Source organism: Eupeodes corollae, chromosome 1 (genome assembly GCF_945859685.1).
Source record: "Eupeodes corollae chromosome 1, idEupCoro1.1, whole genome shotgun sequence".
Classification (NCBI taxonomy): Eukaryota; Metazoa; Arthropoda; class Insecta; order Diptera; family Syrphidae; genus Eupeodes; species Eupeodes corollae.
The window spans coordinates 262572923-262598453 of NC_079147.1; the positions used below are offsets into that span (position 1 = coordinate 262572923).

Here is a 25531-nt window from a genome sequence, read left to right on the forward strand (position 1 = left end):
TTGGTGTTGGGGTACACCATCAGGTCAATGGAAAATTAAAATAGTAGTTGGTAGAGATCTGGTGGGAGATTTATAATCATTTGGTCGGACATACACAATCCGGGACCAACCCTTTGTCCGACCATCTCAAAAAACGGTATTGTTGGTGTTGACCTACCTCATCGGATCAATGGACAAATGGGGTATCAAATGGAAGCTTGGACCGCCTACTTCAAGAATCTGCTGGTCGGACAAACTTTTCATGGGCCAAACATACGTCCGACCGCCTTTTCCCCAAAAATATTCTTTCATCTTTTTCATTTTTTTCAACTCAATATCAAAAATTTTTAAGTGAAAATTTGTATCAGATAAAAGTTAACGTTTTTACCTTAATAAATTATATAAAAAAAGTTCTAATACAAATTACAAAAAAACATAACAAAATCTATAGATAATTTTTTCTCAGGAAATTGCATTTTTTTATAAATTAAATAAATGACATACTTACCGACGAACTATCTTCTTCCAGCAGGGAAAAGTTAATCCAACTTATTAATTAAATGTTACACATATGTACATATGTCATTGTCTATATAGGAATTATTTACTTTATTTTTCAAATATAAGATGAATTAATTTTTCCAAAAAAACATAATATCACATATCAATACATAGAATAAAAAAATAAACTTTGCATATATCCCAGTAATTATATTAAATTAAAATTAAGAAATATTGTCTTCATCAGAATCTTCCTCACTCAAATATTCTTATTCTGCTTCTTCTGCGTTGTTTTTTTATGTTTTTAAAAAAAATACCTACCGACGTATTTTTAGAAGCATATATGTTTTGAAACCTTTGAAATCTAGCTTCATTTACACTTTTGCAGTTCATATGTGAAGTAAAGTTTTGAAAAACTTCTGTATCTTTTTCCAGTAAAAGATCAGTTTTTTAACTCAATGCTTGATAACAACCACTTTTTTGAAGGATGTCTAGAGGTTAAGATTTTCCTTTTCTAAAAAAAACTGGCATTATAGTCGCTACCTGTAAAAGCATGAAATGCTGGTAGCATAGCACATAAACTCACTCCCAATGTCGAAGCTAGTTGCGTACAGTTAATGCAATTGAAATTATTTCTTTTCGAGCTGCCACTTGCTAACCAAATCTCTAAGTCCTTGAATTTGTGCATATTCCCCAGTAAAATAACGAGTATGTCTGTGTCAGATGCTCGAACCATAATGTTGGAATGAGGTTTCGATTTGCTTATATGGTAAATTATTCTGGTATCGGCTTCTTCATGGCTACAACTTTATTCATATTCCTCACATTTAGATATACATTGGTTTTGAACTTCATAGGAGAAACATTTGTCATCTACCGTCAAAAACTTTTTTGTCTCCAAAAATTGGAATCAAGGAACTCCCAGTACAGCCCTTAAAATTTTACAAGTGATTCTTTAAATTTGAGCTTTTTAAGGCATTTAACAAAATCATCTGTTCGTTTTTGAAGTGGTCCCGAAATCGTGAAATTTGAGACTTCTACTTCATTTCGAACGCAATGTTCAGAGCCTTTGATGGATTGGTGTAAATAGCGGTCAAAAACAACACGATTTTCCGGGGCATTCGTGTTAAAATCATCTCGGATAGTTTTTTAAATGTTTGAGGAACTAATGACCCTAAGAGATGGATTAAGTATAAGCCATCAATTAATTCTATATCTCTTTTTAACAGTTGGGACGGAGAAATTCTAGATTTTAGTTTCTTTGCCAAAACTTTTTTATCAGTTTTGTGCATCTCACCAGTATAGTGACAAAGGGCTGTGGGCTGGAGACAATGGATATGATAAACAAATCTCCATGTCAATTTTTTTTCTAAAGCTATTGCTAATAGTCTCCCAAAGGCATCCCGTTCCATTTTTATAAGACTCTGTTTTGTACCATCTCTACTTTTTTGATATTTTTTTAAGCATTCTGATGCGAAGTTTAGAGTATTGTTGCGCTTTAAAGGTTTCTCAAATCGAGCAATGTTTTCAGAACACTCTTCTATAAATGTTATTTTTTGTTTTTGCCCTGTTTCATTGACATTTAGAACAAAGTCATCTGTCTGTTGACTTGTCGCTCTACCTGTTGTTATGTTAAAAAGAAATTCTTTTCCCAAGTTTTCATCAAAAGGATTTATATTTTGTTTGAAAACATTAACGTTTAACGATATCAGTTAATGCTTTCTTGTCCTTTTGAATTCTATTTCTGGCAAGTTCATTACATATATCATCCAATTGTCCGATTTTTATTTCAGATAACATTATGAAAGTAATTTTTGTTCTTAGGTTATGACTTAGTGCCCAGCGTTGTCTTGCTGAAATTGAATTTGAAAAATGGGTAACACCAGTCAACGAGTTAGCAGCATCCGCATTAATGGTTTGTTCGAGAGTTAGGTCAACTGGTGACCTAGCAAAACTTTTTGCTATACGCCTTATACCAAAAGCACCACGCCTAAATTCGTTTATTAAATTCGAATTTTTATTTTTAATTTAACTAGATTAGAATGAAATTTTAATGTCCATCTTGTATAATTAGGTTGGTTAAACACAAAAAATAAATTGGAAAGTTCGAAAATAGAATCCACATACGTTTGAAAATCACTCGTTCTTATACTCCTTGAAAATCTGAAAAAAACGTTCATGAACTCAATATATTGCATGAAAAACCGAGGAGTATTACCATGATTTCCTTTAAGTGTGAGATATTTATACGCTGTGTATTTGGTTAAAGTATCATTGAGCAATAGGCTTAAATTAGGGCTCTCATTTGGGTGCAAGAGCTTTGAAAAAAGTGTTGTCAATCATCAACGAAATCTTCGGAAATATTGATGTTGTTTTCTAAACAAAACCGTTTAAAGTGCAATTTCTGAATGGCACCGGTCAGCAAAGGATGGATTCGTTTACACCTACTAAAGTGCTTTCCATCAATAAATCCGTTTACTGATCCTTCAGCCAGAACTTCAGATTGTACTAAAATATCGATCATTCCCGAACCATCAATAAATTTTCCCAGGGCTTTAAAAAAAGCCATTTAAATATGAAATATGAAATTAATGAAAATATTATTTAATGTAGGGCTCTCAATTATTTGAATTTGCATTGCCATTTTTGCAATATTTGAAAAATAAAGTAAATAATCCTTATAGAGACATATGTGCATATATGTAACATTTAATTAATAAGTTGGATTAACTTTTCCCTGCTGGAAGAAGATTTTTGGCATTCTAGATTTCGTCATGATCCCGCCTGGCTATCACTGCAGAAGTCATGTTTCTATTTTGGTTCGAGTATTTTGTATGCTGATCGCTCTGATTGATAGTAATTCACCTTGAAATACACTGACATAATCAGGTAGCCGAAAAGGCTTGAAGACATTTATGGATTTTGAGAAGATTCTCGATCAATCTTCATTTTCATATTTGACCCTTCAGTAAAGGTAGTGGTATCAAAGTCTTTCGTAACCAAGCCATCCTCGCAATCCTTTCTGACAAAAAAGATGACTATAAAATCTTTACTGATGTGCGAGGCTGGCTTGCAGTATTCGGAGACTGTTCGTCAATAAGGTCAGTTTGATTCTTGAAACCTTAACGTGCTGCACGACACTAAATATGTAATGTGCATAGTTCTAGTGGTAGAAGGTGCAGAATAACATTAAAGGCATCTGTTGTACAGGATCAAATGGCTCCTGTAGTGCTGACACTAGCTATTCTTAAAACTTTTCTTAGTTTCTCGATGTTGTATTTCTTGTTAAGTGCAGGCCACCGCACAAAAGAGTTTAGGAGTCGCTATAGAATAAAAACCGGTTTTGACCATTAATTTGAGGTGTGTTGTAGGCATGTATTTTAGTTTTGTTCGTAAAGAGTATCACTTTAGTTTTGCTCTGATTAACAACTAGTCCACTGCTTGTGGCTCATCTGCTTACTTTCTTCAAATATATATCCGAAATTTCACTAATCATATTGTATTGACGAACTTTCCCGACACCAGTGAAACCAAATCATCAGCATACGCTACCTTCATCCCACTACATTTTAACTTTATGAGGATTTTATTCGTGACTTAAATAAATAAGAGCGGGGAGAGAACACCACCCTGAGGTTTCCTCTACTCACATGTTTGAAAAAGAGTGCGTTTCCTAATGAAGCTTGAATACTTCTACCACTAAGCATAAGCAGTAAGAGCATTAATAAGCCAAATTTTTCTAACTGGGACTACACACAGAAACCACATGCCCAAAATCATTTTTGAAACATAATGGCAAATCCAAATCCCTATAATAAATCTAAATTCATGGTCAGAACATTGAACATTTTATTTCTTATTCTTAAAAATCACTGGTCTAAGAACACCCTTTAGATCCGTGATTTCTTAATTTTGTCAGGAATTAATTAAGCAGTTGACATTATTTTTTTCTCCAGAAACTTCTTATTTAATGAAATCTTAGACCAGGCATCTTTTATCGCGGCAATAAGCTCCTCGCAGCATTCATACTGTTTGGCTCCTTCATAAATTTGACGGGTCAGCCATCCCCAAACGTTTTCTATAATGTTTAGATCAGGTGAGTATGGTGGCCACGGCAACAATTCCACATTTTCACTAGCGAGAAATGCTTTTACTACGTGCGCGTTGTGTATCGGAGCATTGCCTTGTTGTAAGATCCACTGGATTGGTCCAAAAAGCTCTCTTATTGCTGGAAAAGCTGTTTCCAAAAGAGCTTTATAAGAAACTCCTGTCATTTTGTGAGAGCATAAAAACCAACTCAAAGGCGCCGGCCGTAGTATGAAATGGCCCCCCATACCATTACTTCTCCTTTCTGGGAATGATTTCGATTCAAAAGCATTCGTCTTTACGGATGTCATGGAAATAAAAATTATACCCATCAGGACCATCTAGGTTTAACTTTTTCTCATCAGAAAATACCACATATCTCCAATTTAAAACGTTCTCAATCTGAGTATCCCATGTCATGTGAAGACACGCGAACCGAAGTTCCTTTCTTGCATTTCTTGTATTTCCTTTTTGAATTTCAAGTGTGGAGCACTTAAAAAAAACTAGACGAACCGTTGATTTGCTGGCACTTACCCCCGCTAATTGACTGATTTTCAGTGTGGAGTGTGCTGAATTTGAGGCAATTCTTATTATTTTTCGCTTCTCGTTCGGTGTAAAGGCTGTTTTTGTCCTTTCTTTATTATTCTGCCGTAGGTAGCAGGGTTTGATAAAAAATTTCGAACTGCTTTATCACTTCGTCCTATTTTACTGGCAATTTTCCGCATTGAATACGCTTCTGAGTAGTAGGCCTCGATTTTTGCTTTTTCCGACCATTTTCACTTTAAATACTCGGAAAAACTTTTAAAACGTACACTCATTAACCAAATTTAATTTGCATTACCCAGCATTAAGAAAATAACTGAATAAATTCGTGCGACTAACCAAGTGAACCGATTTATTTGAACTTTTTTTGAACTTGTGGGAAGAAAGAGATCAAAATAACCATTAGGTGTCTCTCACTATTCTTGAATTTAGTTTTTTTTCCAAGAGAATTTAATAACCTTTTAAATAAATGCATTGTTTGGTAGTTCATGAGAAAAACAAACAGAAAAACTACAATTTATTGAGGAAAAAAATAGTGCGGCTAACCATGTGAACCGCACTGCATAAAAGCACTCCAAATTTTTCTACTGTCTTACGTTTAAAATGAAACAACAATCCATGCATTTTTTTTTAAATAATGGTTTTTTAAATATCAAAATGAGATTTTTCCTTGAACAACGCTGTATTTCAAATATTGTTTAACCAACGTAATAAACTTTTCTTTCAGGTTCTTGTCAATAAGAGTTTATTACAATTTCATAAAATATGAATAGATTTCTTGTTGCTTTGTTGTTGGTTGTGGTATTTGATATTTCTTGCAAGTAGTAGATTTATTTTTTGTTGGTATAATTTTATGGGATTATAGGAAGTAAATGGTATAAATGAAATATAGGTTTGAAGCATGGGGTCTTTTCTCGATTGTAGTAGATTAGTAAGTTTATTCCTTCAACGGTTAAATTATTAATTTTGAATGTGTTCTAACAATAACTTTGTACAACAATATCTTTTATCTTTATTATACAAAGACAATACATATTTAGTTATTATAATAAAAGAAAATATTAAACTTATTTTTTTTTTCTATTTTACATTCGATATCTTCCCTTCTAAGGCAAAAAGATGATTGCGAAAGTTGTTTTTACTCTTAACTTGTGTTCTCGTCCCGTCAAAAAACTGTTAGAAGTCAAAGGAAAGTTAATTCCTTAAAAATATATAACACCAATAAAGTTATTACGACTGCATTTTGTATGTTAGAACATTCAATAATCGTTTAAAATTTAAAACAGTAATACATTAATAATACATTTTGAATGAACATATTATTTGACCTCAAAACAAAACAATATTTTCTTTAAGTATAAGGCTGAGGTAAAAGACATCATAGTCTTAGCAATTGTACGATGATCTTGCAAAAAAAAATATTGTTTTCTAGATCAAATTTAAATCATTTTAGAATCTTACTTAGTTTCATTAAATTCTAATAAGCTAAAAAATCTAAATGTGATTTTTTATGAAGTTTTGAGAAACCTTGAAATTAATGTGTTAACGGATTTGAAAAAAATAAGTCGGATTAATTTTGTTTGTGATTTTGTATATTTTTATTTTAACTATCTGCTAAAATTTTAAAAACACGCATTTTCAATATTATTTTTGCATGTTTTCAGTGTATTCTAAAAAATTGAAATGACTTGGTTGGATTACGCATTCGTTATAAAAACAAAAAATAATTTCAGATCGCTTTGCAACTTGCTGTTAAAAACAGTTGTAGCTTAAAGGCTTCAACAAATCTACCAAAATATGAAGATTTTTCGAAAATAATAAGAAAACCTGTAAATATATAAACTAAATATTTCTTAAACATTTCGACAATTATAGCAAATCTTATTTAAGAAAAAAAAAAAACGAATCCAAAAACTAAAACTTTTAAAAGTATTACCTCAAAAAATGACACGATAAGGTAATTGTTTCATAAATATAATAACCGGTATGGAAAACACAACATTTTTTTAATTCATCCATATTTAAGTTGTTTTCTTAATTAAAAACAAAAAAGAACAAAAACAAAAACATTGAATATGCAAGTGAATTAAATTAGCAAGAGAATATTTTTAATACCAATATCATTTATTCATTTAATTGTCATTTTTATTTCAGTTTGATTAAAAATAAACTTAAACAATGACACTTTTATTTTGGCTTTCTTCATCAATGGAATCGGAATCAAAATCGTATCTTCCGTTCTCGTATAAATTAAATTTCTTCTTTTATGAGAATTTAATTATACTGCAGAGCCCCACCAAAATTAAGGCCATGTTTCTAGTTCACATATACATTTGTAATTTTTACTTTTTTATTCATTTAAAGAATTTTTAATATTTAAAAAACAAACAAATTATAATCTTTTGTATATAGTTATTTTGATTCTTGGAATAACTTGTGTGACGAGTTTGGGTAATACAACCATTGGCAGTGAAAATAAACAAACAAATAAATGTTTTTATCGTTGCAATGAAACAACTCCAGTATGCGGTTTCAATGGAAGATGCAAATTTAAGTTTAACTCAAAATGTGATTTGGGATATTATAACTGTCAATATACCCAAAAATCAAATCGTAAGTTTATTTTAAAAATAACTTTTGTAACTTTTTATTCAATCATTAATTTTAAATATTTTATTATTTTAGGAATTGCTATAATAAGTGATGATGTCTGCAAAAATAAAAACTACTCAAAATGTTCTTCCTTTTATGACACCCTCAAACATACCTATTTTCCAATACCAACCTAATAAAAATCCTAAGTGATATTGTTTTAGGTAAGGTTAAGATTTAAACGGAATAATAAAATATAAAAAAAGTTGTTGTTTCTTACCGAGAAAATTAAATATTGAAAATACAAAATTGATTTAAAGAAAAAAGACGTATCTAAGTAAAGCCAGTTATTTGACTTTTAATAGAATTTTAGAAAAGACGTTAAAGTGTCTTTCTTGTCTTTTCCTTGAATCGCAACTACATAAATGGAAGTCTTAGGTTCTCCTAAAAGCATGTGAGGTTTTTTGGGCTTTGTGTTTCTTTCATGTACAACTTTCACTCACATAGAGTGTTTTGTACAAGTCACGGTGTGAACATTATTAAAAAAGAGATTGGTTAAAAAGTTGGTGTCGGTGTACATTGGTTTTGAATTTTTGAACATTGCAAAAGCAGGGAAAGAAAGAGCGTGGTAAGGCATTCCACATTCGGGTAGTACAACTAAAGAAAGAATCTTGCCACTTCACAACACGAATTAAACTAAACTCGAGTAAACTAATAGAATATCTAGAAGTGCACTTATCATGATTAAACTGTTTAAGAAAAGGAATGCAACTGCACACTTCACTAGACCAGCAGACCAAGGCCAAGTAAAAGTTACCCTGGATAAGAAATTTTACGACGATGTTGGAGTGGAGTAATTCAGTTAATGATGTTATTCTCACAAAGTATGTTAAAAGTTCTTCTTTGACTATAATTGTCCAAGAGGCTTAAGTGCGATTTCTTTCAATCCAAGATAAGTAACGAGACGGTCAAATAATAAACCAAATTAATTTTGCAACTAGCGCTTTGCATTAATGACTCGTTGACTAATTATTGCAGCAAGACCGGCAGTCAAATATTTCAAAAGCACCACCAATTGCTGCATTGGTTCGCTTAGTGTTGGTAGTTGCTTTTTGGGTGGAGCACTACCAGTCTTTTTATGGTCTTTATAAAATTAACATTCAATCCCTCAAATTATGTTTACTTTGTGTTAATTTTTGTATGCAAACCTTTTTCAACTCGATCCTGCAATTTAAGGAGAACTTTAATACACAAAAACAAAAAACAAACTCCTACACAATTCCTGCACTTTTTTTCTTTATTTCATTAAATTAGCCATTTCACGTTTCTAAAGGAAAATGAATTATGTATTTTTGAAGTTTTTAAAATGTATAGAACAGAATTTGAATAAATAAAGAATATTAACTTACTTAAGGAGGCGCTACAGTCTCGGGCAGACCTGGTACTCAACCAACATGCGTCTCCAGCCAGCTTGGTCCCTAGCTAGCTGTCTTCAGTTTCGCTCTATAAGTTGGTTCAGGTCTTCTCCCACCTGCGAGCGCCAACTGAGTCGTGGTCTTCCTCTACTGCAGCGTCCTTCTGGATTGGATTCGAAGACCTTCCGGGCTGGAGCGTTGTCCATTCGCTCTACATGACCCAGCCATCTAAGCCGTTGGACTTTAATTCTGTGAACTACGTCTCTGTACAGCCCGTACAGTTCGTCGTTGTATCTTCTCCTCCACTCTCTATCTATGCGGACGGGACGCTTCTCTCGAAGCATCCAAAGACGCTCTCATCTTTCTCTGACAGGGTCCAGGCCTCAGTGTCATAAATGAGAACCGGGATGATGAGTGTCTCACAGATGGTGATTTTAGATGTTCGAGAGAGGACTTTACTTCTCCATTGATTTGCAAGAGTTATTCTACGTTTGATTTCAGCCTGGTGTCATTGTCTGCAGTATTTATAGCGGTGCCTAGGTAGACAAAGTTCTTAACTACCTCTAAGTTAAAGCTGTCCATTGTGACGTTTTGTTCAAGACGTCGTCGTTCAATGTAATTATTTGATGACAGCAATACAGCATATACTTGGTCTTGCCCTCATTGACTAAACCCATCAAAAACGCTTCACTGACATCACGCTTTGATCTTTCAATTATGAAGATGAAGTATTTGACTGTTAACAGTCGAATTGTTTCTTCCTGAACACCGATTATTTTAAATAAATATGATTCACAATCATGAAAACGAAATTTTTATTTTAAATCCAATTATGTTCATATCATCTGCGTATCCTAGAAATTGGAAAAATGAAGATTGTTCTTCTAGCGTTGACGGTTGAGTTTTGCACAATTCTTTGCAAAACGATATTGAAGAAGTCGCATGACAATGCATCGCCTTGTCTAAAACCTTTTGTGACATCAAATGCATTGAAAGTTGAGACTGATATTTAGGTGACATATTTCTCAAATATCCCATTGAAATTTCAAAAACTTAAAGCTAGCCTACTTTTGCATCTAAACCTCTAAAGAAAGTTAAAATAATCAAATAAAAAAGAGGCTGGGATGCGACCCACACTGATAACTTCCCATCCCGTCTGTCAATTTTTCTTGCTTAAAAGTTTGTAGGGTTGGGTTCAAAAAAGTTTTTACTTGAATTATTCTTAAATTTTTTTAAATTACTAGTTCAGTTTGAAAATCTAGTTTTAATAAATAGATTTTTAGTGGAAAAAAATGTTTACCAATTTTAGTAGCATTTCTTAAATTGGATGAATGCAATTAATTTGAGAGATATCAAGAACCAAACATCAATTTTTACCAAATTTGCGTACTATTTTTTGTAGATTTTATTGTTTTATGAAAAAAAACCGACTGTTGGATTTAAAAAAAAAACTACTGAATATTGAAAACAATTTTTTCTGTGAAATAAAAAAAGACAATATTTTTAATTTTTGAAGAGCTATTTGCGTCGAAAGTAAATTTTTACTAAGTTTCAGTATTTTTTTCTTAGGTTTTTATTTTTTGTTAAAAAAAAACAGTCAATTAGATTTTTCTCAAAATTTTACTAAAAGTTGACAACAATATATTTTAAAAGATAAAAGTAATTAAAAGCCAATATCTTAAAGTTTTGAAAAGATATTTTAATCGAAAATCACTTTTAAAAATTTGTACTCATTTTTTTGTTTAGGTTTTTATTTTTTGTAAATAAAACTGTCAATTCGATTTTTGAAATTTTTTTTTTAATGTAAAAAACAATATTTTTTATTACATAAAATTAGTTGGAACCCATAATCTCAAATTTTTGAAAAGATATTCAATCAATTATTTACCAACTTTGAGTAATTTTTTCTTAGATTTTTAGTTTTGTATAAAAAAAATGTCAAACTTTTTCTCAAAAATTTTCTTAATGTTGACAACAATATTTTTTAAAAGATAAAAGTAGTTTAAAGCCAATATATCAAAGTTTTGAAAAGATATTCGAGTCCAAAATCAATTTTACAAACTTTTATTAATTTTTTGTTTAGGTTTTTATTATTTGTAAACAAAACTGTCAATTCGGTTTTTCTCAAAATTTTACTGAATGTTGAAAACAATATTTTTTATAAGTTAAAATTAGTTTGAAGCCATAATTTAAAATTTTTAGAAAGATATTTGTGCTTAAAATCAATTTTTACAAACTTTTGTTACATTTTCTTTTAATTGTTATATGTTGTAAGTAAACTGTTAATTAGATTTTTCTCAAAAATTTTCCAAATGTCGTTATCTTATAAAATACAATTAGTTGTAAAAACCTAAAATTTTTGAAAACATATTTAAGTCGAAATTCAGTTTGTACCAACTTTGAGTAATGTTTTTTTAGGTTTTTATTTTTTACAAAAAAACTGTCCGTTCGATTTATCTTAAAATTGTACCAGATTTTAAAAACGTTTTTTTTTTGTTGCATTAAATTGTTTTGGAGATGGAATCATTTTCTATTCGTAAAATTTTCGAGGTGACAATTTTATTTCTAGTTTTTTCGATTTATAAAAAAAAAACCGTTAATTTTTTTTCTTTTTTTAAATATATCTCTGTTATGGTTAGGAAAAGTACCCACGAAAATATCTTGAGAGCCCTTTCTGCATCTTTCTGCATTATTATCTGTATAGCAACATTTATCAGCCATCCGAAGTACGATGAGATGGACCGGGCAAACGCAAACTAAAAGACTGCGATATCTACTACGGTGACTGCTACCGAGAACAAAGACAGCGTCTATTTGGGTGTGGATTTGTTGTTGGAACTAGACTCAGGCAAAAAGTCTTGAGTTTCCAAAGTGTAAGCTTCATATGCGGAGAAAGATGAAGACACCAAAGACATATTCTTCGAGCTCTTGGACAAGACATATGAGCAGTGCCCTGGCTATGACATTAAAATTGTCTTAGGAGATTTTAATGCCAAGCTAGGAAGAGAAGACATCTTTGGCGGCATAATCGGGAGATACAGCCTGCACGACACCACCTCCGACAACGGATTCAGGCTGATCGATTTCGCTGCGGGCGAGACGTTCTGGTAGCTTGTACGCAGTTCACACATCTCAATATCCACAAGGGGACATGGAAATCTCCTAATCAATCAACCGTCAACCAGATTGACCACATTGCAATTGACGCACTACACTTCTCCAGTATACAGAATATCCGAACATTCCGAGGGGCCAACATTGACTCGGACTACTACCTCGTTGTAGCCAAGGTACGGCTACGGATATCCCGATCCAAGCCAAAACAAGGAAGTGCTGTGAGAAGATTCGACGTTAGATGGCTGCAATCGCAAGAGACTGTCATGTCGTTTTCCGATCGAGTCTCTAATAACCTTCTAACAAGTCCAATGCTGCCTGCATTAAGCATTGAAAACCAGTGGCAACATTGCCTTGCAGCTATCATCAGGGATGCTGCCTCTGAAGTGTTAGGTTTCGCACGGCCACCACAGCGAAACCCCTGGTTTGACGACGAATGCCAGCAAGCGCACGCAGCGAAACAAGAGGCATACAAAACGGCGCTGCACAAAAGGACGAGAGCTGCTCGCGAGCTCTACGAGCAGAAAAGGTGAGAGGAACGCTAGCTTCTTGGATGGAAAAAAAGAGAGCATGAGAAGCGCGCGATCGAGGAATGAGATTCGTAAATTTTACCAAAAGGTAAAAAAAACCTCCCAAGGATACCAGCCACGAACCGAAGCCTGTAAAGACGATCAGGGGAACATCGTAGTAGAACCGCAGTCAATGCTGAGAATATGGAAAGATCACTTCTCCAAATTATATAACGGCGATGACGAACCGAATTCCGCTGTAAGGGAGATAGAACCACTCAACCTCGGTGAGGCAGATCAACAATTCCCCCTACCCGACTTTGACGAAGTGAAGATAGCTATATCTAAACTTAAGTCAAACAAAGCTGCTGGAGCTGACAGCATCGCTGCCGAGCTATTCAAAGCAGCAGGCGATGACTTGGTACGGAGCATGCACCAACTCATCTGCAAAATATGGTCGGAAGAAAGCATGCCCGATGAGTGGAATCTCAGCATAGTGTGCCCGATACATAAAAAAGGAGACCCTCTAAACTGCGCCAACTACAGAGGCATCAGTCTCCTTAACATTGCGTATAAGATCCTCTCTGCCGTATTATGTGAACGTCTGAAGCCATTCGTCAACAACCTGATTGGTTCTTATCAGTGTGGCTTCAGACCAGGAAAGTCCACTATCGACCAAATATTCACACTACGGCAGATCTTGGAAAAAACCCATGAGCTTCAAATCGATACCCACCATCTCTTTATCGATTTCAAAGCCGCGTATGACAGCATCTATAGGGAAGATCAAAGCGTGATGTCAGTGGAGCGTTTTTGAACATTACGACGGAATGGACCCTGGACCCTGTCAAAGAAAGATGACAGCGTCTTAGGATGATTCGAGAGAAAAATTCTTCGGGTGATTTTTGGTCCCGTACGCATAGATGGAGAATGGAGGAGAAGATATAACGACGAACTGTACGGGCTGTACAGCAACACTGACCTAGTTAGCAGAATTGAAGTCCAACGGCTTAGATGGCTAGGTCAAGTAGAGCGGATGGACATCAACACTCCAGCCCAGAAGGTCTTCGAATCCCATCCCGAGGAACGGCGCAGTAGAGGAAGACCGCGACTCAGGTGGTGCACCCAGGTGGGAGAGGACCTCAACCAACTTGGCGAGAGAAACTAGAGACAGCTAGCTAGGGACCGAGCTGGCTGGAGACGCATGTTGGTTGAGGCCCAGGTCCGCCCGGACAGTAGCGCCACCTTAGGAACATTTATTTGAAGTCGATATCTCTTCTGGTTCTTAAGCTATGGACGACGAAAAAAACGTCTCGAATGTACGGCCGTACGGGCGTACGATCGTACGGATGTAAGAATATTGGACAATAGTAAACAAAATCGCTCTAAGGGAGTTTTTGGGAATTACAGTCAAGTGTATTGGCTTTTTAAATTGCAACCAGATCAGAAAGAACGAACTATTTTTTTGTAAATTTTTTGCAGCTCAGATCAAACCATGACTAAGTTTTAGGTCTGATACTTTTAAAAATGTTTAGGATTAGAGTTTTAATTCTAAAAAAGAAACATACTAAATTCCATTATATTAATTGAAAAACACATTAAACAAAACAAATTGCATATGAATTAAACTAGTTTATGAAAAATCAATATTATTTGTGACTTAAAAATGACGGTCCAAATATTTTAAAAATAAATAAATCAGCCATGTAAATTTTGAGCGCTGAAATATAATTGCAAAAAAAAAAAGAGGCTGGGATGCGACCCACACTGATAACTTCCCATCCCGTCTGTCGATTTTTCTTGCTTAAAAGTTTGTCTATATGTACTCGTATCAATTTTTACCAAATTTGCGTACTATTTTTTGTAGATTCTATTTTTTATGAGAAAACGGACTGTTGGATTTTTATATAAAAATTACTGAATATCGAAAACAATATTTCCTGTAAAATAAATAAGTTTGAAGCCAATATCTAAATTTTTTGAAAAGATATTTGAGTCGAAAATCAATTTTTACCAACTTTTATTAATTTTTTTTCGGTTTTTTATTTTTTGTAAAAAACTGTCAATTCGATTTTATTCAAAATTTTACTGAATGTTGACAAAAATAGTTTTTGAAAGATAAAAGTAAATTAAAGCCAATATCTCAAAGTTTTGAAAAGATATTTGAGTCGATATTCAATTTTTACCAACTTTTGTTATTTTTTTTCGGTTTTTAATTTTTTGTAAAAAAACTGTCAATTCGATTTTTTTTCAAAATCTTACTGCACGTTGAAAACAATAGTTTTTGAAAGATAAAAGTGAATCTAAGCCAATATCTCAAAGATTTGAAAAGATATTTGAGTCGAAAATCAATTTTTACCAACTTTTATTATTTTTTTTTAGGTTTCTATTTTTTGTAAGAAAACTGTCAATTCGATTTTTTTCAAAATTTTATCGAATGTTGAAAACAATATTTGTTATAAGATAAAATAAGTTTTAAGCCTAAATTTCAAGTTTTTGAAAAGATATTTGAATCGATATTCAATTTTTACCAACTTTGAGTAATGTTTTTTTTAGATTTTTATTTTTTATAAAAAAAATTGTCAATTTGATTTTTCTCAAAATTTTATCAGATTTCAAAAACATTGTTCTCCGTTGCTCAAAATTGTTTTGGAGATGAAATTATATTTTAGTCGTTAAATTTTGGAGGTGACAAATTTTTTTTTTCAGTTTTTTTGATTTATAAAAAAAACCGTTAGATAGATACTTCTTTGAGATCACGTTACAATTTATTATATAAAATTTAATTCAAGTCTCTAGCGTTTTTGGTTCGTAAGATATTTAGGGTTAACCAAAATTTTCACCTTTTTTTTAAACTGCTATGGTAAAAAAAACACCCACGCAATTTTCTTGAGAGCCCTTTCTGCATCTTTCTGCCTTATTATCTGTATAACAAAATATATTTGGAGTCGATATCTCTTTTGGTTCTTGAGCTATGGACAACGAAAATAACGTCGCGAACGTACGGACGTACGGACGTACAGACGTACGGACGTACGGACGTACGGACGTACGAACGTACGTACACACGCACGCACAGACATCTTTCTAAAAATCTTTTATTTCGACTCTATTGGCCTTGAAACGTCGAGAAATGTCAAAATTTTCAATTTGACAAATCGGACCCATTACAATAACTTCCTATGGGAAGTTAATATATTATCATTTTAAAGTATTTATTTGAAATATGTATTTTCTGGACTTCAAAAACTACATTCATTTTTCTTCTTCCACGTTTTGAAATTTTGGAATGTTTTTAACTTGGCCTAGCATCCTGTTTGTTAATTTTAATTCTGATTTTTCAATCTAAGATTTAATTAAGTTGAACTCTGTTTATAGGAATTATTGTTTATTATTTTATGTGAGGGATTCAGAAAAAAAGTAAAATAATTTAATTTTTACTCATGAAAGTATTAAACTTCAACGCCGACACACCCTGTAATCAGTTTTGTCCTTTCTTAAGAACGTATGAAGTAAGTGCCACATAACTCACATAATGTATTACCTTCAACAAAACAAGAAGATATCTTTTCATTTCAGATACTTCTTCTTTGTTTGTTGTTATTGTTGATGACAGTTTTATTTAAAAATAAATTTGTTTTATTGCAAATTTATTTTAGGAACATTTTAACAATAACTTTATACATGATTTCGGTTCCGTTCTTATGAAACAAATAAATGCATATAAAGGGTTTATTTTATAGAATTCTTATCAAGTTATTTCCATTGTCGAATGCTTAAAGATGTCTCCTTTAGCGTTAACCATTTTCACATTTTTAATATTTGGTAAGTATTTTTTCCTTATTTAATTTAAAACAAAATTGTTTAGAAGTGAAGTTTCTCAGATATTTCTAAACCAACATATGGATCTGAAATTCCGTCAAACATCACCTGCGGGGGTAACAGTTTGCTTAGTGGAAACATTGATGGTACACAAATAATGTTTACAAATGATAATACTACAGATAACCGAACTGTTAAAAGACCAATTTTCGCAACAACAACAACGTCCTCACCAATAGTTTTCCAACCAACGCCAGCAGATCCAAGTCAGCCAATAGAAGAAACAACAACAATGCCAATAGATCAACCAATATCTATGACATTGCCCACCAATATTTCACTCCCTCCACCAGCATCAACAACGGAACCTCATGCACCTGTTTCAATTTGTGGAAAAATGGGAAATTGTTATCGATGGTTTGACGATCAATGGGCCTTAGAATTGAGTGGTAAGCTTAGAAAACATTTAAATCATAGCCTTGTAACTTTTTGTAAAATTCTTCTACAGGCTATAAGCGATGTGAGCCCAGAGATGAACGAAGAGCCATTAGATATTGCTGCATTCCACCTCCAAAAGCAGCCTTCTAATTTGCATTCACCTTTTACTGTAGCATTCATACAAATCTTTTAACTAATTTTCATGTTCCATTCACAAAAAAAAACGATTTACTCAAAATATTTGTTTCATTTTTAAAAACTTTTGGAACCTTTTGAACAAAAAGTCTCCATCACTATAAATTGCTATCTCAAGTTATATGACGGCGAAATCTTCTTGATCATTGTTTAGGATTTGAGAAAACTAAAACTGCTTCAAGAAGTTGATAGTTAATTTTTGAAAACAAGTTTGAAAATCTAGTTTATGACTTGAAAGTCAATAAGTTGACATAATTTTTTACTTATATGTACAAGTAAAAGCAGGTCTGACATTTCTGCCATACATTTCTGACTTACAACCATCAACCATTCCTGCGAGTTATGTTGTAAGGGATGTAGGGGACATACAGTTTTAAGCCGATTCCAATCGACTAATTAGGGAAAGCACTTTTCACAACGACACCTAATCTTGGCGGATTTGTCAATTTCGCACAAGAGGCAATACGTTTTCAAGTATAGATGGCACTGGCAAGAATTAAACCCACTACCTTTTGCATGACAGTCCTACGAACTATCACGCAAAATAAAATTAAATGCTTTATAATACTTCTAGTACTTTATTTAATTCTTCCCAGCAAAATAAATTCTACTTCTAAGCAAAATTACTCAAATACCTTTGAAATGGATTCCTAAGTAAACTTTTTGTATGTCTCTGTTGCTTCTGCAAACTTAAACTGGCTGAACGTTCTTCATTTAGTTCTTCTTCAAAATCATCCAAATATTCCACAACCTGCACAGAATCATCATCTTCGACAATATTATCATTGATGTTCTCTTTTTCTGCGTCACTTCTATTATTTTTATGGATGTCAAAGTATCCAAAGTCCAGGAGGATATAACTGGGGTACAGTCGTTGAAAAGATTTATTAGTTTGTGCTTCATTATCAACTAAAGTTGCAGGATTGTTGATTTCCTCATAATCGTAATCATTTGATTCATCTACTGTTTCAGATGGTAAATTTGGCTGCTGCAAAAATTCTCTAATAATAGTTTGTCCCGGTAGCCCTTGCTCACCTTGTTCACCTGGTGGACCGGTTTCTCCAATTGGTCCCACTGCTCCCGTAGGGCCTCTCTCACCTCTAATGCCAGGAGAACCCGGTAAACCTGACAGGCCTGGTGATCCCATACTTCCAGGATTTCCTTTCGCTCCCATTATTCCTTGTGCACCTGGAGGACCCGGAAGCCCTCTATCACCTTTGGGGCCTTGGTCTCCAGGTAAACCAATTTCACCAGGATATCCCTTCTCACCCTTCACTCCAGGGTATCCCTGTGGACCCTTAGGACCTGGCAAGCCAGGTGGACCCGGTGGTCCTGGTAGACAGCGGCATTTCTGGTTGTAATTTGGTATAGAGGGCAATATTGGAACAACAGGGTTGCCATAGACATAATATTGCTGATATGGATACAATATTGGAAGATATTGTTGTTGATACTGTCCTAAAGAACTCCCACCACCAATATCACTCTTTGACAAAGTTTCTATAGTGACCAATTGCTTATCGCTGTTCTTTCCCAGCAATGATTTAGAATTTGACTGAGATTTCACAGCTCCAAGAAAACTAAAAGTAAAAATTAACACTTTTTTTTAATAAACTTTTAAAAATATTCTATGTTTTTAAGTAATATCTGTTTAATTCTAAACTTACCAAAAATAATTTGTTTTCCAGCAACAATATCAGTCTTCATCTTCATTGAGTTATGAATATTCTGTTCTTGCAATCAATTCGATCATTTCTTTTATATTTGTGAATTTTAAAATTATGTGAATAAATAATCATGAAAACAAATAAAAAATGCAAATTTAAATACAGAATTAAAATATCTACTCTAGTTGGGACAAATTGGGACAGAATAAGGTTAAAATATTGTTTGACTTTTGATCAATTTAAAAATTTTAGCATATTATTTAACTTTCCCATACAGAATTTATTGTGTTTATACTTTTTCATTTTTATTTATTAGACTTGACATCTTCTATTAGGCTATCTCAAGCATAGAAACTGATTAAATGACAGCTGACAATAAAAAGCGGGATATGTGACAGCTGCTTATTTTTGACTTTTGATGTACAAATCTTTGACATTGTGATAATAGAGAATGCAAAAAAGAGGGGCAAATGAGCCCATAGTCTAATTGTCTAGTTTATGAGACCAAAATTAAGAAAACCTAGCCAATGACATTAGTTCTGTTTGTTTATGATGTCGTTAATCAAACAATTCATTAACATTATGTGTTTACGAATTTAAAATTTCTTTTAACCTATCGGAATGTGATAATACTTAGTTTTAATTAATCGTTGATTTTAAAGCTTATTTAGGTTCACCATATTGGAAGTGTTTCAAAAAATTCTATTTGGGCAGCTGTCACTTTTGATGATGACACCTTTTGACACTTGACAAATTAAACTATCAATACAAAAATAGAGAACAAAGTACTTTTTGGTTGCCTTGTGCGTCATGCTTCTAAGCAGTGAATAATGAAACTGGTGGAAAATTTGACGGTGCTTCGACTGTAGCTGTGGTGACCATTTAACAGATTTCGGATTCCAGTATAAATGGCAAGCCTTCTTCTTTACACCGAAATAAACATGTATTGATTTCTCTAGCATCAAAATGAATTCACTTTTATTTTGACAGTAGTTATTTGTTCGGCCTCTAACTTATAGCGATTTCCTTGGGTAAAAAAAATCAATTTATTTTTGATCTAGATGTGTCAAAACAGAAAGTTCCCCTGCTTTTGCATTCTATAGGACAAAATAAATTGATTTATTTCTGATTTAAGATTAAATCTGCAGATCCGGATTTTTTTGTCAGACTTAGAAAAATGTTTATCTGGAAATTTGGTAGTTCTACCGCACTCGTTAAGATTTACATGAAATTGTATTAATAAATTCATAAAAATAAAACACAGTTTCAACCGTTTTAAATGCGCCAAGAAAAAAAAGTGAGTTCATAGTAACAATCAAGCCTTGAATATGTTCCTAACATCAAATAAAGAAATGCAATTTTGATGTTGACGTTTGTGAGAGAGTTGTGTGCACATTTTGAGCTTTATAACTCAGCCATGCTTGTAGAAAAACAACCAGTATTTTCAGAAAAGTAAATTTAGACTTTTAACTTTCAAAATCTATACTAATCCTTTGTTTAAATGTTCTTCTTATAAAAAAGTGGAATCTTAATTTAACTAGATTCAACAGTCCAACTTAAAAGCGTGTATTTTTTTAATTCTTACACTTTCGGATAAAAAACAAACTCTAATGAACAATACTTTCTATTAAAGAGGTTTGTAGTTTGTTTGTGTTTTTGTGTGTTTGCAAAAGCAAATGTTAAAATGAAATTTGGCATGGTACCACTAAAAACAATCAATCTGTCAAGTTCAATCAACCAATCAAATTATTTTATAAAATTCCTTTATTGTTAATAGCCTTTTTATCATGAGTTATTACAAAAGTAATGTTATTTTTAATCCCTAGGTCGTGGTCGATCTGGCCGACCTGGTCGACCTGGTCGTCCTGGTATACCACTATTTCCGGGTGGACCATCAGGTCCCGGTAAGCCTGGTAATCCTGGTGGTCCTTGAGGTCCAGGTTCTCCTTTAATACCGTTCGCGCCTGTTGGTCCCCTTATGCCATCTGCACCCTTCTGACCTTTTTCTCCATTTAAGCCTGGTTGACCTGGTGGACCTCTAACACCTTTATCTCCAGGTAAACCTGTGTCTCCGATAAGACCTGGATAACCTTTGCTTCCTTTAACACCTGGGTTTCCATTTTGACCAGGTGCTCCCCTATAACCAGGTCTTCCGGGTGCACCAGGGATGCAAATACATTGACTTGGTTGTGGATATGGCGGTGGATATGGTTGAGGGTATGGTTGTGGTTGCGGTTGTGGATATGGCACGGGGTATGCATAAGGATAATACATCGGTTTTGGAGAAGAATATTCATAATTCTGATTATATTGATATGGTACAACAACAGGTTTTGGCTTCATATAAAATTTTTTGGGACCATTTATAATTTCAACTTCTTGTCCTGATTGATATTCCCCTCCATCCTGAACTGTTATTTTCCTTTCCAAATTGGATGAAACCAAAGTGGTACCTAAAAGTAAATTAAAAGCTTGTATTGATAAAGAAAAAATATAGTTCAAAGATCAACAAAAACTTACAGAGGACCAATAACACAACTGATATCTTCATCTTTTAGGGACTTCTGATTCAAATGAACTTCGAAAAACGCCTTTTATACTTCGATAAGGAAAATAAATGATATTCTAAATTAAGTACCATTTAATGTTCTTTGATAGAATTATTCTATCACCAATAATTTGGATACTAGATTGATACAAATAACGGTTCTATGTTGTATAGACATTTTATTCACACTCTGATGTTAGTCATTAGAATAATTGACCCAAATTTTTGGCAATATACCAACAATTTGTATTTGATTTTATTCAAAGAATAAAGAAATGTTAGACACTTATCGATCAGAATTTGGATGAGTTCTATGCAAATTTCAATACCTTCATCTCATAAATAAAACTATGCTATAGAAGATAAATTTAAATAAAACAACTTTTATTATATATGTTTAGATTTTATTAGAACTTTAAGTATCAACACGTGGGATATCGTTGGATGCTTGGAACCATTGGCTGTGAGTGGATTGGATTAAAAACACATTAAAATTTTAGTCAAAGCTGACATTTTTGCTCTTAATGAGGTGAATTTGGGTGTGGAAACATCTGAATGTTATAACTAAAGAAAAAATTCACCACTTCAAATCAATTTGGCACACACTCAGTTCGTCATTTGAATAAATTTAAATACACCAAAAAAACAAAAAACAATTTAAATTTTAAAAACTTATTCTTAAAAGCTTTCAGAAGGTACAACTTAAAGAGTTGAAATTTCCCCAGAGTGAAATGAGAACCACAGAGATATCAACCAACACCTTGAAGTTTCTCATAAAGTCAATCGAAGATGAGTCATATCTTACATCAGTTAACTTAAAATACTCGATCTATAATTCTCTTAGGCCTTCACCAAATTTAAAAAATGTATATAAAAGAGAGTTCCCTCAGACTTTTGGTAAAGAAAAAAAAATGTTTGTATTTTTATGAATCATTTTATTAATAGCATGTCAAGAAGTAATTGATGTCTAAGGTCATTTTTTTTCTATCATATATGTGTTTTGAACTAAAAACGACGGCGAGATGGAGTTCCTGGTAGCCCTGGTAATCCTTGTTCTCCTTTAGGTCCTGGGGGTCCCTCAACTCCCGGTAAACCTGGTGCACCAATTGCACCTTCATCTCCGGTCGTTCCTGTTTCGCCTACTGGACCTCGCGGTCCTGCTGCACCAGTGGGACCTCGAGCACCATTTGCACCAGGTAAACCCGTACCACCGGGTGTACCGGTAGGACCCTTGTCACCCTTCATACCTGTTTCACCTGGATAACCATTATATCCCTTGGGTCCAGGTGTGCCAGGATTTCCACTAGCACCTGGTGCTCCCCTAAAACCTGGTGGTCCTGGTTGTCCGGGAATACAAACGCATTGATCTTGTGATGGTGGATTCATTGGTGGATACATGGGGTGATACATTGGTGGATACGTTGGTGGATATGCAGGTGGTCCTGATGGAGATGGCATAGGGTAAGGCACAGGTACTGGATAATATTGTGGTTGTTTAGAACCACTATAATGTTGTTGTCCATAATATCCTTGACTTTGTGGTTTGTATGCAACAATAATTGGTTTTGGACCTGATTCAACTGGTTTGTAGAATTTATTATACATTGACATATCTCCAATTGCTGTTGATGATTTATCCTCATCCTTAATGATGTTGATTTCTGCATTGAACGAGGCAGAAGCCAATGTGGCAGCACCTATAAAGAAATAATTGAAAGAAAAAGGATCTTAGCAAAAAAAAAGAAACTGCAAGAATTATTAAGAAATTTACCTAAAACCAACAATGTTACTGTCACTTTCATCTTCATGTGTCTTCTGTGAAAATCAAATCGAATTACAAGTCTTTTATATTTTGTCATCAGATTAAAATAAAAGTAGTTTTATAAAATGTAAAGTAGAATCATTCTTATTGAAGTCTCTTTTTTTTTGTTGCAATGCCATAGCATAGGTTAGGTATCCGAAACATGCTAATTTGATTCGATTTATAAATATAATTTGAATAATTTTTGACCTAGTTGATTGCAAAATAACTTTTTGATTAAAAAGTGATATTCTTGAAATATAATATGCCCATTAAAATTAACATAGTCACATCCATCAGAGATGTTAACTGGTTTGCTTGTAGTCGAAGAAATTCGTAGAAATTCACATTAGAATATTTTGTGACTGTTTTTTAGAGATCTTAAGATACTCGTGATACCGTTAAAGTTCTTTCGATTTTTAAAAATATGGAGCAAAAATGGTATAAATTTGTTTCTTTTATGACTTAGAAATAAGAACACATCTTTCGTTTTTTTTTTATTGATAACTTTCACTTAATTCAGTATTCTACGAATAATTCCATATTGTAAGTATTCACCCTTGATGTGGGGAAATTTGTATTTCTTGTCAAAATAGTCTCAGAACTTTCAAACGGAACTAAAATATTCGTCGTTTGAGTGGGTCTGCTTTACGCCTGCATCAAAATCTATCCTAATGATGATAACAGCTTCATCAGTAACGTCCAATTTTGGGACCAAAAATCGCACCAAATATTGACACATTGAGGATGGAGAGGCTTTTCTGCAATGATCCTTGCCATCGACGAGAAAACTTATCTGGACCATTTTGATAATTTTTAAGGAATTAATTGAAGATACGATGTTGTTAGCAAGCGAGGTAAATAATCTTATGTTTACTTAAGACCAAAGGCTTTATGCAAAATATAGTGTAATTTTGTTTGTGAAATTACTAATTTCCAAGATCGACGAGAAATCAAAAAGAAGTGTTGTTGTTGTTGAGCCATTCCTTTTAATATTAATGTAATGTAGTTTTTACTTGAAAAATGTCAAAATATGACAACTTCAAAATGACAGCTGTCCGAAGGCCGGCTATCCAAATTGACACCTCTTATTGGAAAATCCTTCAGAAACACTAGAACTATCAGATCGACTAGAACAGTGTCTTCCCTTGAATACATTTTAACTCGTAAAGAAATAAATAAAAACACTTTCTCTTTCCATAAGGTTTTATTTAATCCTTAAAACATCGATTGTATTTTTGTTTTATTTATTTTTCTCATCTCTACATATTTTATTGTTCATCATCATAAGCATTGTCGTTTTCATCATTATTTCCATCGTCATCAGAATCATCAATATAGTAAAGACTCCTTCGGCGTGATTGTGCTGGAGGACCGGGTGGTCCAGGTGGTCCCTGTGGGCCGGGTGGTCCAGGTGGGCCCATGGAACCTGGTTGTCCAACTGATCCACGTGAACCACGTTGGCCAGGTGGTCCTCTGGGGCCGGGTTGTCCCATCGAACCTGGCATACCATCAGGTCCGGGTGGTCCAGCTGGTCCAGGATTACCTGGACTTCCGGGACTGCCTTTGTCTCCACGTTCGCCCATTTCACCTTGGTGACCTGGTGGACCTGGATGTCCTGGTGGACCAGGTGGACACGAACAATCACCCCCGTATGAAGGACTAGGCATGTAAGAAGGACTGGGCACGTAAGTTATCGGTGGACCAGGCATGTAAGTTGGAGGAGCTGGCACATAGGTTACTGGTGGAGCAGGCACGTATTGCACTGGCGCAGGCATGTAGGCCACTGGTGGTGGACTTGGTGGTGAACTAGGTTGGGCAACATAGATAACCTTGTTGCCACTACTATGTCCGCTCATTTCTGGTTTAGCTACATATATAACCCCCTGGCTACTGCCACCACCAGAACTTCCATGCATATGGCTAAAAATTCGAACTTCCTTCGGTATTTCCTTCTCCGAAGCTGCAACGCCATGTATGACTGCATAAATGCCTTGAAAATAAAAAAAAGAATAAAAAAATTCGTTAAAATCAAAACAAAAATAAAAATAAGTAAAATTCATATAGACTCAAAACTTACAGAAAACCAAACTTATGAAACCACTCATGGCTGAATTTGTTCTGATTCAATATGGTGCATCTTAGTTCTTCTTATATTCTCGTTGCAACTAAATTAATAATGCAACTTCGAGAACCTTAAAAAAAAAATCAATGAAATGAAAAATTTCAAATGGTTCTGGAAAAATCCAACTATCCAATCAGAATACGAAGAGGCGTGTTTTTCATTCCATGATTTCCACAAAATTTTATTTCGAAATTCA

General features: G+C 33.7%; 3 protein-coding genes and 1 long non-coding RNA gene across 5 annotated transcripts; 2 read left to right on the plus strand and 2 right to left on the minus strand.

Annotated features, from left to right (window-relative positions):
- Positions 1 to 7317: 7317 nt before the first annotated feature.
- LOC129953627 (uncharacterized) lies at positions 7318 to 7994 on the plus strand. The gene is made up of 3 exons (XR_008782564.1): positions 7318 to 7444; positions 7522 to 7722; positions 7795 to 7994. It is a non-coding gene; the product is annotated as an uncharacterized LOC129953627 (long non-coding RNA).
- An 8472-nt stretch (positions 7995 to 16466) lies between these two features.
- On the plus strand, positions 16467 to 17217 carry LOC129943482 (uncharacterized). 2 transcript variants are annotated; one of them, XM_056052976.1, is made up of 4 exons: positions 16467 to 16564; positions 16624 to 16827; positions 16915 to 17010; positions 17070 to 17217. In XM_056052976.1, exons 1-4 carry the CDS (start codon positions 16522 to 16524, stop codon positions 17147 to 17149), a joined length of 423 nt encoding a protein of 140 aa, XP_055908951.1. In that variant the 5' UTR covers positions 16467 to 16521; the 3' UTR covers positions 17150 to 17217. The 2 variants fall into 2 exon arrangements, with proteins under 2 accessions (XP_055908951.1, XP_055908950.1); XM_056052975.1 differs by having other exon boundaries at positions 16624 to 17010.
- A 579-nt stretch (positions 17218 to 17796) lies between these two features.
- Positions 17797 to 23317, minus strand: LOC129950219 (collagen alpha-5(IV) chain-like). The gene is made up of 6 exons (XM_056062077.1): positions 23181 to 23317; positions 22416 to 23106; positions 21534 to 21547; positions 20680 to 21314; positions 18862 to 18922; positions 17797 to 18793 (listed from the first exon to the last, which is right to left on the minus strand). Exons 1-6 carry the CDS (start codon positions 23266 to 23268, stop codon positions 17808 to 17810), a joined length of 2475 nt encoding a protein of 824 aa, XP_055918052.1. The 5' UTR covers positions 23269 to 23317; the 3' UTR covers positions 17797 to 17807.
- A 1081-nt stretch (positions 23318 to 24398) lies between these two features.
- Positions 24399 to 25434, minus strand: LOC129942455 (collagen alpha-1(XXVI) chain-like). Its single transcript, XM_056051383.1, has 2 exons — positions 25291 to 25434; positions 24399 to 25203 (listed from the first exon to the last, which is right to left on the minus strand). Exons 1-2 carry the CDS (start codon positions 25316 to 25318, stop codon positions 24482 to 24484), a joined length of 750 nt encoding a protein of 249 aa, XP_055907358.1. The 5' UTR covers positions 25319 to 25434; the 3' UTR covers positions 24399 to 24481.
- Positions 25435 to 25531: the final 97 nt, after the last annotated feature.

Coding starts and splice junctions, on each gene's coding strand:
- LOC129943482 (XM_056052975.1), top strand. CDS start 16,522: ATGTCTCCTTTAGCGTTAACCATTTTCACATTTTTAATATTTG. Junction 16,565..16,623: donor TTTCACATTTTTAATATTTG/GTAAGTATTTTT, acceptor GAAGTTTCTCAG/ATATTTCTAAACCAACATAT. Junction 17,011..17,069: donor ATGGGCCTTAGAATTGAGTG/GTAAGCTTAGAA, acceptor ATTCTTCTACAG/GCTATAAGCGATGTGAGCCC.
- LOC129950219 (XM_056062077.1), bottom strand. CDS start 23,268: ATGACAAAATATAAAAGACTTGTAATTCGATTTGATTTTCACAGAAGA. Junction 23,107..23,180: donor AGTAACATTGTTGGTTTTAG/GTAAATTTCTTA, acceptor ATTTCTTTATAG/GTGCTGCCACATTGGCTTCT. Junction 18,923..20,679: donor ATCGACCACGACCTAGGGAT/TAAAAATAACAT, acceptor TTGCAAGAACAG/AATATTCATAACTCAATGAA.
- LOC129942455 (XM_056051383.1), bottom strand. CDS start 25,318: ATGAGTGGTTTCATAAGTTTGGTTTTCT. Junction 25,204..25,290: donor TTTCATAAGTTTGGTTTTCT/GTAAGTTTTGAG, acceptor TTTATTTTCAAG/GCATTTATGCAGTCATACAT.